We start from the raw sequence: 12,488 nt of genomic DNA on the forward strand, positions 1-12,488 counted from the left end.
ATGTTTGTGTTTCCTCACTCTTGCAGCCGTTGGGTCCGTAGTCCCAGAATCCAGGAGCGCACTGCCGGCAGCTCGAGTCGCTCACTCCAGGCCTGCAGGCGCACTGACCGCTCTGAGGGTCACACGGCTGGACGAGCGCCGCAGCGGCGTCACAGTCACACTTACGGCAGCCGGAGCACGAGTCGAAGCCAAACGAGCCATCCTGAGAGGAGGAGTAACAATAATCTGAATGAGCATTTTAGAATAACATACGTGTTCTGAAACTGAGCAAACACGTCACCAACCGCAGGACTGACCTCTGACCTCGTTACATCATGAATCACCTGACCCAGCACGCCGTTTCTCCTCTTATACGGCTCGTTTTTTTGTGACTCATTTAGAAAAACGTATGTTTCCGTTGTATGTATGTTTTTAAAAAGTATTCACAGACCTCTTTCTGTCATCACTCTGTGACAGTCTGAGCTACATTCATATGTTCTAAAGATGGCGCCGCCGCGTGGATCACTGTCGACTCCTCGTGCGGCTCTAGACCACTTCCAACATGGCGGCCGTGTTTAAATGACAGATGTTGTGGTGATGTGACCTCAGAGAGCGCTCTCACCTCGCAGCGATCGCAGAGCGGCCCGGTGACTCCGGGCTTGCAGCGGCACTGTCCGCTGTGCGGGTCACATGACTCGGTTCCACACGGAGAGCAGTCACACTCTGCATTAGAAAGCACACACACGCTGAATCCACCTGCAGCCTGCACTGCCAAACCTGATCACGTGACCGCGGGACGCCGAACTCACGGGTGCAGTTTTTGGCGTTAATGGCGTTGCCGTAGTAACCGGGGGCACAGCTCTCGCAGCGCGGCCCGGCCGTGTTGTGCATGCAGCTGAGGCAGTGTCCCGTCAGCGGGTGGCAGTCGGTGAACAGCATGTTGGGGTCCGAGTTCCCGCTGCAATCGCACGTCTGACACCGGCTGCCCAGAACCACCGGGTTGCCGTAGAAACCTGGGGCACACCTGTGAGAGAGGCCGACAGGTGAAGCATTTTTAACTGAAATACCTGATGATTATGATGGATACACAGCGTGTGGCGTTTTCCTTCCTACCAGCATCATTAGTTTGTATATTTAACTTTATCATTCATTTCATAAAATTATTAATTTTTATTTGATTTCTTAATGACTGAGAACGTTTCAGGGTGATTTCAGCACCATCAGCCCTCACTTCATCCTCTGTCTGAAACAGGCTGTTTAAGCTCCTCCCTCTGCAGACCAACATTCTTTCTGATTGGCCCTCTTACATGGGTGGAGCTCCTGAACCCTGAGTATTTGGAGACGAGGTCGCCCGCTGACCTCACTGTGAGGAGCATGTTTAATACGGACGTCTGGAGCGCGGCTCCACTCGTTTACCTTTCGCAGTTCGGTCCGGCGTAGCCGGGCATACAGCGACACTGCATGCTGTCACCTCTCTGCACGCAGCCCTCTGCAAAACTACAGACAGACAGGAAGGAAGAAGAGTGAAAAACTACAAATCAGGACAGCATCAAAGCACGTGGGAGACTCTTAGTTTGAAAAACAGGAAATGTTACTTGTGGCGTTCCTCAGGGCAGCAATGTGGGGCCTTTAACATTTTCAGCTTCCATATTTACTGATGACTAAACACTAAATGCGCCTGAATCATTGAACCTTAAATTCATGCTAAATTCCCAGTATTCCCAACAAACATACAGGAATGGGCTGAGGCATAGGGAGTGGAGGTACTGACTTGTTGGATGGAGCTCTCAGCGGGCAGGGGCAGCTGGAGCACGTCACGGCCTGACCATCCACGCTGTTGTTACCTAGGAACCCCCCCTGGCACGTCTCACAGTGGTCGCCGGCCGTGTTGTGCCGGCAGTTCTGACGGACAGAGACAAGAATGGTTAGAGATCCGTGACATCAGAGCGAGAGGACGTCAGGAGGCAGCGTGCAATCAGAGCTCCTCACCACACAGATCCCAGATCCATCCAAACACTGGTCCGAGTGTCCGTTACAGCTACAGGGAACACACTTCCCCAGGAACAGGCCGATGGTGTCTCTGTAGTACCCCGGAGCACATCTCTGCACACACACATCACGACCTTTAACCTTTATCCGCCATCACCGCCTCCTCTTTGCGAGTCACCACCCCAACAAACCCAGATCCAAACCCCGTCCCTCACCTGGCATGAGTCTCCCAGGTAGTTGGCGGGACACATGCAGATTTCCACATTGTTGGCGTGGCGTCCAACAGGCAGGCTCTCTGCACCCTCTAGCACGGCGCCACGCAGCGACACGGACTGGGCTGACTGGGAGTGCAGGGCTCGGATCTGCAGAGACTCCAGCCCGACCAGAACCATCATCAGCTCCTCTCGGGACACCGGGTTACCGGTCCGAAAGTGACGGAAACTTCCCTGTAAGCACAGGAAGGACACGAAGAAAACATCGTCATCGGCTCCGCTGTGAGGTCACGTTCTGACATCAGCTGAGTGACAGGTACAGGTGCACTAGCTGACCAGAGCTTACGCTGCACAAGTGTTTACAGGGAACCTCTAAAACGGCTTCCTGAGGCCTCTCATGGGGTCAGGAGTCAACAGCTTTCTAATATCACAGAAGAATGCACAGGTGACGTTACCTCAACGATGTGGACGATGCCCAGGTGAGGCTCCTCAGGGGACGAGTATTCTCTCTCCATGAACACCAGGGTCATCTGGTTACCCTGGACAACAGAAACAGGAAGTAAAGCTGTCAGCATGCTAACACACAGCTAACGCTACATATGAGAGGGCACAGGTGTGTGTGTCTGTGTGTGCACGTGCGTGTGCGTGCTTTGCACCTTGAGGATGATGTCGGGTTTCGGGGCCTCGGCGGGCAGAGGCAGCACGTCTCCTCTCATGGTCTGCGTGTGCAGACGGTACCTGAGATAGCCTCCGTAGGAGGAGACCTGTGCAGACAGGAGCAGATCAAAGCTCAGACACAAACAGAGCACCACGCGGCGTACAGGCTGATGAAACACAAAGCGCGGCCTGCAGTTTATCTGCGACAGATAAAACCTGCACGTCTGCTGCGCGCATGCAGGTTGCAGCAGGCTGCCATCTGAAGCCGGTCGTTGGAGCGTAACAGCGGGGGATTTAACCGTCAGAATAAAGGGTGACGCTTTCACACATGAAAGCTGCTGATCTCCGTCTGAGCCTTTGGTCGGCTGTGTGGGACGTGTCTGTAACAGAGCGAGGGATTCTGGGACTCTGTGAGGCCGTAAGCTTTAAAAACAGATCTGCACCTGGAGACGGCTCAGGCTCACTGCTGGCTCATCTTCACCCTCATCCTCTCTGAGTGCACACAGATCCATCAGATAAAGGCGTGTTCAGACTCCAACTACCCGCCCGGTTCTTACAGCACCTGACTGATCTTTAACTGGAATAACTCACCTTGTCTCCCAGGTAAGTGTTCGGAGCGTGCCAGTACAGCTCCTGATAAACATCGGGCACGTCGGTGATGTCGGCCTCTACCAGGTCCTGATCTGGATACACGATTACGGGGACTTCCTGCCTGTCGGCTCCCAGCAGCACCCAGCCCTCCATGTCCATGACCTGCAGAGACGACGCGGCTGCTGTGAGGCTCAAAGTCAGTAAATCAGTGAGCATGTGGAAACGTCACAGCATTCAGCAGCTTTCTGAAACTCTGTGAGCTCGAGTCAGGATCAGCTCGCTGCAGAAAAACTACCACAAACATCAGGTTGTGTTTAACAAAACAAGCATATTATGGGATGTAGACGAGCACCTCGGTGCGCCTCATGCTGGAGCTGTGGCAGCGGCCGGTGGCTCCGAAGCAGAAACAGCTGGTGCATCCTTTTGGGTTGGTCGGGTCCAAGTGGAACGTACCATCTCTGCACTGATCACAGCGAGGACCCTGGACGTTCTCCTGCAGGGGGAACACACACACACACACACACGCACGCACACATACAGCAATGTCAGACACACAAACATGACAGACTCGTGTACGTTTGTGCGTTTGTGTACGTGAGTGCAAACCTTGCAGAGACACTGTCCTGTGGACGGGTCACACACTTCCTCCTCGGCCCCCGCCTCGTTGCAGTCACATGGTCTGCAGTTGGGGTAACCGTAGAAACCGGGGGCACAGCGGTCGCACTGACGTCCGACGATGTTGTTCTGACATCTGGAAACAGAAAACGTTGTGCCGAATCTCAGCTTCTATAACCTTTGACCTCTGTCTGTGTGTGTGAGCATGTACTCACATCTTTGTGGGATCAAAATTGGAAGTTTACCAGCCTTGTGGGGACCAAAATATCCGTCTCCACAAGTTTGAGGACATTTTTTGTGTCATGGTCACAGTTAGGTTATTGTGAGGTTTACAGTAAGCGTAATGAATACCTGACATGTGTGTGAGAAGTGAGGAAAGACACCTACAGCTACAGTCTAGGGTAATAACACTGTTCACCACAAGGTGGTGCACTGGGTCAGCGTGAGCTTGATTACATTAGATCATTAAGAAGCTGTTCTCTTGTGTGATGGCAGCCTTAGGAAAGGAGGCGGAAGAGAAATGAGGTTATAAACAAAATAAACTTTAGAGCTTTTTATTGTCATTGTGCGGTTTCTTGCACAGTGAACCACAAAGGTGCAAAAGTAAAGAAAACAATATACAACGAGGAAAAAAAGAAAAATCTATGTATAGATATATGTGAGTAAACTATATACATGGTGTATGCGTAGAAACACTGAAACAGAAACATTGTGGGGCTGTATACAGGGCAGTTATATAATATATTAAATAAATAAATAAGAGTGGAGGGGCTATGCTCATTTGGGGTGGGGATGGTAATTCCACTGAGACCAAAATGTTGCACAGAACAAGGAAAGACTGAGATATTGCACATGAGATGGCAGCAACATAGTTGATCTGCCCCCTGGTGGTGAAAACGTGCATAACGGACACGAGAGAGGTATCAATCTGAAATTGAGCTATCCAAAAAAACCTCGTAGTTTGTAAAATTATAGAAACTTCACAAAGAAATGTTGCAGAGGATCAGGCAGTCGGAAAGTTTAAACCTGGCAGCTTCAGAGAGCACACAGCCACCGGAGCGAGACAAACACACACAACCCCTCTTTGTCCTGAGGTCGCTTCCTGTTCGTCTTACCTGCACTGCCCACTGAGCGTGTCGCAGCTCACATCGGGCGCGATGATGCCAGCGTGAGAGCAGTTGCAGACCTCGCAGCCCACCAGCGGGTGGCAGCCAAACGTCTGAGGCTCGCACTCGGTGCATTCTGGGAGGACGGTCCTCGGCGGGCAGATGCAGTCCCCCGTCACCGGCTCGCACAACCTCGAACCGCAGTTACAGGCTGCAGGTGACACGGGAAGGTGAGTGAGAGCAGGAACACAAGGGAGCGAGACAGGAAAAACCCCACGCGCCTTCTTCACAGCAAAATAAAAGTTTTATGAATAAATAAGTGTGAATCTCGGACGCCGTCCCTGCAGCGTTTCATCGCGCAGCCTTACACTCGTCTGCACACTTCAGTTGTTCCATTTTTCTGCTTAAAGACGACTTGAAAATACAGGAAAGGTGAGATGGTGAATGATCTGTTCAGGCGAACACTCACGTCTGCAGTTGGGGAATCCCCAGTAACCCGTGGCACACGTGGAGCAGTCTCGTCCAATCACGTTGGGCCTGCAGCGACACTGACCGCCAAAGCGTTCGCAGGTGTCGCTCTCAGCTCCGACTTCGTGGCAGGCACAGGGCAGCGCGCCGTTGTTGACGAAGGCTGACAGAGATATGGCCGAGCTGAGGCAGAACGGCGAGGAGGAGGGACTGCGGGAGAGAGGAAGAGTTCACACCTGTGGGGATGACGCTAACACGCTAAACTACTGCCCAGCATCTTCACCCGCTCACCTGATGTAAAAGCTGTTTTGACCGCAGAGTCTGATGAAGTCGTAGGATTTGTCCAGCGGCTCCTCGCTCAGGTAGCTGGAGCTGTAGCTCGACTCAGGAACAACCAGCAGGTAATCCTGCAGACACGAGGAAGAACGTCAGCTGCTGCCTCATCTCCACCTCAAAGGAAAAAACTATCCCTGAACGTCATTCTGCAGCATCAAGCGTAGCTGTGATGCAGAGCAGCGACACTGACCAGCCACAGCGTCTTCCCCGCAGGTATCTGCACCGTGACGAGTAGCTCGTGGTCCGTCACATCCAGAATGATCTGATTCTCCGACACCAGGACGTCACGGCAGCCGTAAGCGTGAGGACAGAACGAGGCGTTGACGTGTCCTGAGAAACAGGAACAAAATAGAGCCAATCATCAGCCCCCAGCACCAGAAGCTGCAGTTCCTCTGATGCCCAGCAGAGGCAGCAGTGAGTCAGTCCCACAGGCTTCTAAATTATTTTAAGCCTAAAAGTTTGCATTATTGGGGGCGTGGCCTCTGTTACTGACAGGCGGCTGTAGCTGCTAGCTGTCTGTTAGCTTCACCTGACCTCTGGGCCTGTTTGTGCTGTTGGAGCCTTCAGGAGCATTTTTAGTGACATCATGTGACCAATAACAGGGCGGAGCTCCAGTTTTGATGCACAGTGAGATTCATGATTTTGATTGGATGTTACTGATTAGCAGGTATCGCTGTGTGTGTGATGCACATGCAGTCTGAACATGTTTCATTACAGCTTTGAAAACTGAGCCTCAAACTCCAGCCACAGGTTTATGTCCATCTTTTATATACAGTCTGTGGTGAGAATAACCTGACTAGCTTGTCATCACTGACGGTGATGCAGCAGATCCAGGATCAGACTGTGTCCTTACCCTGCCAGATCCGCCCCCCGTTAATGAAGACCTGTACGGGGTAGGTGGGGTGCAGAGGCTGGTGGTAGTGGAGGATGAAAACGTAGCGGCCGAGGGCATGGACCCGGGCAGAGTACATCACTGCATTCTGGGTAAAGGAGGCGATGGGAGAGGAATGATTACGGTGTCAGACACATTCGTGGGATTTTTATCGATCCTTTAAAATGTGTGCACGTCTCAGTCGGGTTCTGTAACTCCGTTATGTTTCACCTGAGATAAAAACGGATCGCGTGCGACGTCACGCATATCTAAACTAAACACCCCCCAACAACACGCCCCATCACCATCAGTACCTGCAGCGAGTCCAGCCGCACGTGGTCGGTGTTTTCCGCTCCGAACGGCGGTCTCTCCAATCCCATCCAGTCTGGCTCCTCTCTCAGAGGAGGCGCAGCAGCAGGGGAGGCGGGCTCCTGCAGGGTGGAGGAGCTCTGGCCCTCCTTCAGGAACAGAGAGTCTGACGGGGTCAGGAAGCGTGAGGGGACGCAGGAGGAGCTGTCAGGTGAGAAGTGTCCGTGCATGCTGATGCAGTGGACGCGCGGGGCTACGTGCTCCATGCTGAACTGCTGTCTGGGCACCAGGTACACTTTGTGCTGAAACACATGTGCAACACGCATTAGGATCGAGCTGATCAGGTGACCGATCATGTGATGCGAGAGTGACTCTCACCAGGAAGAAGGTGGCTCGGTCAGCGGTCAGCTGGATCTCTGCGTCTGAGGAGAGGGAGAAGACCGCCACTCTGTTCCGCTCGTCGACGGCCACGACTCGACACAGGAAGCTACACACGCACGCACGCACACACATTTAAATGACTTAGCATGAGGCAGCGCGCTTTCAAACACGTCCTTCTCTGTAGTGGGGGGAGGAGCCTTGCAGCTTACCTGTATCTGCACTGCAGCAAGGTGACTCTGTGTCGGTGCGTTCTCGCTCCCGGCACGTTGACAGTGACGGACAGCGTCTGAGGAAGCTCTTCTTCGCTGGAATACTCGAGGACCAGGACGTAGTCGCCCGGAGACGAGAGGCGCCCTCGCAGCTCGACGCTGATCTGCGCAGAAACCGAAGACGTTAATTTAACCTGCACGTTTCACCTGTGGACACATTTCACGGCTGTCTTACATCCAAACCGCTGCAGACGGCCATGTCGGGGTGACGCGGGGAAACCTTCTCGGTCGGGCAGGGGCGGGGCAGGTGGTTGTCGTTGCGGCAGCTGGCATCGTTGCCCGAGATGGAGGGGAAGGAGTCCAGAGACAGGTACTTGTAGAGCAGACAGCTGAGAGAGAGACACACACATCAACGCATCTAAACATCTGCTCCTCCCTCCGGGCTCGCGCCAGGGATGTGTGTAAACACGACGCTACAGAACCACTAACAAAAGATGAATGACGTGAGCGTATTTACTTCTGGCTGGCGTCGGGGGCGGGGCTGTAGGTGCAGGGCTCGCTCACTCTGATCTGCAGGATGGGAGCTTCGTAGTAGGCGCTGGGCAACAGCACCAGGTAATCCTGCAGGATAGAGCAGCAAAAGTCATTCCCTGTGCACACGTGGTGAGGGGAGCAGCACGGAGGCCTCCTCACTGGGGTGGCGGTGGGTTGCAAAGTGGTTTACAGGTGTGCAGCAGCAGCTTACACAGCCTCATTCTCAGAATTACAAACAGCTGAGCCATGATTTGTCACCACCTGTGTATTTGCACGTGTTTGCGTCTCACCAGCAGGACTCCCTCCGCCTCGATCACCACGGTCCAGGTTCCCGGGTTCAGCACGAAGGGCTCCACAAAGGGAACGTTGACGAAGGTCGGCTCCACGCTGGGAGCGAAGACGATCGGCTTGGACTGTTCGGAGCCTTGGACACAAACCGAGACGTTAGGAATGAGCACAACACGCATTCCTCCCCTCTGCTGCTCTGCTACTCAACTTCTACTGATACTTTCATGCGATTGGTGGAGAACCTACCTCTGCGGCTGCCCTGATAGGCTGTTATTTTACCCTTGGTGGTGGTGCCCTCAGAGCTTATGTATCTGAGGATGAAACGAGTCAGATAGACGTCTGCCTCGCTCATATAAACCTGAAGCCTCACCGCAGTCTACGAGGACATCATCCAAACAGAGGACAGGAGGGAGGGGAGAGGGAGGTTGGAGGGCAGACAAGATCAACATTTGTCCTCAAATCCCTGAAACCTGCACTGATCTGTGGCCCTGAGGAAAGACACGGCGCCGCCACCACCAGCAGCCAAACGCAGCCGAAGCGCAGAGACCGAAGCGTCGCGAGGAAATCGAGAGAGAGTAAGAAGACTTCCCACCTCTCCTGATTCCTGCGCTGCCATGGAAACACAGAGTCCCCTCCCAGCACTTACAGTTCCCGCAGTGGTGGCTCCGGCCGTCCTCCACGACCGTCATCCGGCCCCAAACATCCGAACCTCGCCGGTTAACATAACGCAGCACCACAAAGAAGACGTCCGGAGAGTCGACCGACACCGACACCAACACCTTCGACTACCAAGGGAGCAGAGAGCAGGACGAGGAGCAAAGTAGAGGATCAGAGGAGGCGCACAGAGCGGAGGAAAGAGAAGGAGGAAGACGAGGGGCAGGAGAAGGAAGAGCAAAAGAGACGCTGAGTAAAGGAGGCAGAGACGACAGAAAACACCGACACAGAAACCAGGACAAAGCGACATAATACAGTCTGTCTGCTACGCTCACACGGGACAGGAAGCAAACATTTGAAATGCATGCAAGAGCTGAGACGCAGTCCTGCGACATGTCCCAACAACATGCAGCTGGGCCACAGTAACATAATTACACAATAACTGCACACACTCACACATTATTTTAAACAACGTCAATCAGATCCTTCCAATAAGGAAGAAAAACATCCTACAGCTCATGTGTGTCTGCTGTTCCTCTGCCGTCCAGCAGAGGCAGCACTGAGTCAGTGTTTGGTGGATAATCTTCTCTACAATCGAGTTTGCACCATTAGGGGTGTGGCCAACAGAAAAGGTCAAAGGTTATGGTCCTACCTGAATTGGGGACATCTGAGCATAACCTCTCCAGCTGAAGTTGGGGAACTCTTGGGGGTTGTAGCCGAATCTCACCGGCCGGCCGTCCAGCATGCTTCCCTCCTCAATCTCAAACTTCAGGTGATGGAGGTCAGGGAAGTAGTGATCCGGACGAGGTCTGCCGGCACAGGAAGTTCAATGAAGTGAAACGCACAGGCATGCTGGGATGAAACACGGACTGAAGAACTACAGAAACTCAGGCCGTGACGACCCGAGGCAACGACAGACATCTCTACATTTAACCACATCTGTCTGTTACAGGAGACTAGAACTATGGGAAATGGAGTCCTAACTTAGCTTCACTGCAGTTAAACTTCCTGAAATCTGTCTGAGGTGTGCTGAACTCACAGGTTACACTTTGGCCCCTCCACGCTGGGTCTGCAGCGACAGTGGCCGCTCCTCTCGCCGCACGAAGGACCCACGGCGCCACCGATGTCACACTGACACCCTGAAAAAACAACAGGTTAACAGCTGAAACAGCACAGCTGTACCTGAGTGCTCAGAGCACCGCTCACCCCGGCAGCCAAAGTAGTCGCTCTCCTGCAGGTTGAAGAAGCCATCTTTGCAGGTGGAGCAGGTTCCGCTGCAGACGTTGGGCTTACAGTGGCACTGACCGCTCTCCTGCACACAGCAACAAACCATCTCAACCATTAGCATGACAACAGCAGCAGCCAGGACTTTATTAGAGAAAGGGAACGAATACAGGAAAAAAAAACCCAAACAGGCAGCGACCTCCTGCAACCGCTCACCGACCAATCAGTGAACAAACATTCACTAACACCACAGGTTACCTGAGGTCAGCTGACTCACCTGAGCACACTCGGCCACGGCGCTCACCGTCCCCGCCACGTTACACTCACAGTCTGCAGAGAAACAACCTCAGGTTACTCTGTGTGTGTGTGTTCCTGTCTAGCTATCTTTGTGAGGACCGAAATCTGCATTCTACCATACTTGTGAGAACCAACAATCACTTGTGCGGACACGAGGGATGGGTCCCGGTATCCAGTGCCATTATGGCACCTGTTCTGACATAAACGGTAGTAACCAGACCGAAAAGCAGCGCACATTTCGGTGCTTTTTTTTCCTGAGCTGTGATACACTTTGGATTCTAGATAATCGTTTTACCTTTCCAAGGATAGTAGGCGGGCCCAGGTACGTGCGTTCTTTTAGAGCAGCGCTAAAAATGCCCAAGGCGAAGCCGTCAAAAGTCTGGCTGTACTTCACAGCAAAAGATGCAAACTCAGCAGCAACAAGTGCTTTAAGCTGATACTGTGATACTGTCAAAGGAGGTAACACCTCGAATCTGATGAAACACCTGGCGACGCATAGCGTTTTTTTAAAAGTCGAGAAATGCGCCGTATTTGGTAGCTTGCTGCGAGACCTCACACCGTGCACATCTACTGCAGGTGTGGTGCCTGTTATTGGACCTGGAGTTAGCAACATCCCCCAAGAACCCGAAGAGGAGAGTCCTGGCCCCTAGCCCTGCCAGTGTAGCAGAAATGATGAGGATGATGATGCAGCAGCAGCCGTTCTTCTCTGCGTGAGTAGCTTCATGTTGTTCGTGTGTAATTTACGTTGAGTAGGCTAACCACGTTATTACATTAATGCATGTAAGGTGAACTAGCAAACACCATCATAGCTACATGCGGCTGTCTTCTTGTTTGATGGCAGATACTCCCTTCACCCTGGCCAAAAAGGCTAAAATGACCAAAGAAAAAGTGGAAAACAGTTAAACATGAGAGGTTTTTGGACAAAGTTTGTGTTTTTTCCATTGTTTAAGCACCGGCACCGTTTCAAAAGTACTGGTTTGGCACTGGTATCGGATAAAACCTAAACGATACCCATCCCTAGCGGACACACACACCGGTCCTCACAAGTTTGAAGCCTTTTTGAGGCTCAAAATGTGGTTTTAGTGTCAGGGTTACAATTAGGTTATGGTCAGGTTTAGGGTCAGGTATTCATTTTTAATGGTTAAGGTTAGGGCTAGGGAAAGCATTACGTCAATAAAGGTCCTCACTAAGATAGCTAAACGTGTGTGTGTGTGTGTGTGTGTGTGTGTGTGTGTGTGTGTCTGTCTGTCTGTCTTACTGGAGCAGCCTTCAGGTGTGTCCGGGGACAGGTTCCAGTACAGAGGTTTGCAGGTGTCACAGGCCAGGCCCCCCACGTGGAGACGGCACTCACAGCGGCCCTGAGGGAACCAATCACAGCAAAGTTCAATACACCTGTTTCTCCTTACAAAGCATGCAGGTGCAGCCTACCTGCTTATCAGTCGCTGTTTATAGAGACGTCAGAGTGCAGGTGGAGGTTAGCCTCCTCTGCTCCACCTGACCCTCACAGCACTGCTTTGCTGCAGCCTCAACACACACACACACCCTTTCACATCATCTGTGATCAAGAAGCCAAACACAGGACTCACCAGAGGAGGCGCTACGGTGGTCTGAACAGAGCCGGCAGGATGGCAGCTTCCAGCTTTAACGACAGAGAAAAGCCATCACACAGCAGCAAACACTTCATCACAGCACAGAAACAGCTTTAGTGAAGGTTACAAATGATCTTCTTATGGCCTCTGACAGTGGACTCATCTCTGTGCTTGTCCTG

The 12,488-nt window shown here is 52.5% G+C and overlaps 1 protein-coding gene across 3 annotated transcripts in view; it reads right to left on the minus strand.

Moving 5' to 3' along the window:
* Positions 1-12,488, minus strand: part of lama5 (laminin, alpha 5) — a 74,440-nt gene that overhangs the window by 22,884 nt on the left and 39,068 nt on the right. For 2 of the 3 annotated variants that reach the window (XR_013973681.1, XM_080899170.1), the window contains exons 17-46: positions 12,307-12,359; positions 11,979-12,078; positions 10,701-10,753; positions 10,406-10,511; positions 10,239-10,338; positions 9,852-10,008; positions 9,192-9,330; positions 8,548-8,681; positions 8,241-8,344; positions 7,959-8,112; positions 7,724-7,887; positions 7,512-7,620; positions 7,139-7,435; positions 6,807-6,933; positions 6,144-6,283; positions 5,909-6,024; positions 5,619-5,827; positions 5,159-5,360; positions 4,035-4,179; positions 3,781-3,921; positions 3,429-3,590; positions 2,837-2,944; positions 2,636-2,719; positions 2,184-2,414; positions 1,969-2,082; positions 1,751-1,881; positions 1,396-1,476; positions 789-1,003; positions 602-702; positions 19-202 (exon numbers count right to left, since the gene is read on the minus strand). Coding sequence is in view for 2 of the 3 variants with exons in the window: in XM_080899170.1 (XP_080755296.1) it covers positions 19-202; positions 602-702; positions 789-1,003; positions 1,396-1,476; positions 1,751-1,881; positions 1,969-2,082; positions 2,184-2,414; positions 2,636-2,719; positions 2,837-2,944; positions 3,429-3,590; positions 3,781-3,921; positions 4,035-4,179; positions 5,159-5,360; positions 5,619-5,827; positions 5,909-6,024; positions 6,144-6,283; positions 6,807-6,933; positions 7,139-7,435; positions 7,512-7,620; positions 7,724-7,887; positions 7,959-8,112; positions 8,241-8,344; positions 8,548-8,681; positions 9,192-9,330; positions 9,852-10,008; positions 10,239-10,338; positions 10,406-10,511; positions 10,701-10,753; positions 11,979-12,078; positions 12,307-12,359 (4,161 nt within the window). In the remaining variant the exon portion in view is untranslated. Of the gene's footprint in view, positions 1-18; positions 203-601; positions 703-788; positions 1,004-1,395; positions 1,477-1,750; positions 1,882-1,968; positions 2,083-2,183; positions 2,415-2,635; positions 2,720-2,836; positions 2,945-3,428; positions 3,591-3,780; positions 3,922-4,034; positions 4,180-5,158; positions 5,361-5,618; positions 5,828-5,908; positions 6,025-6,143; positions 6,284-6,806; positions 6,934-7,138; positions 7,436-7,511; positions 7,621-7,723; positions 7,888-7,958; positions 8,113-8,240; positions 8,345-8,547; positions 8,682-8,791; positions 8,922-9,191; positions 9,331-9,851; positions 10,009-10,238; positions 10,339-10,405; positions 10,512-10,700; positions 10,754-11,978; positions 12,079-12,306; positions 12,360-12,488 lie in introns of all 3 variants that reach the window. The other variant, XM_080899171.1, reaches the window with a different exon arrangement.

Source organism: Rhamphochromis sp. 'chilingali' (assembly GCF_963969265.1).
Source record: "Rhamphochromis sp. 'chilingali' genome assembly, chromosome: 12".
Lineage (NCBI taxonomy): Eukaryota > Metazoa > Chordata > Actinopteri > Cichliformes > Cichlidae > Rhamphochromis > Rhamphochromis sp. 'chilingali'.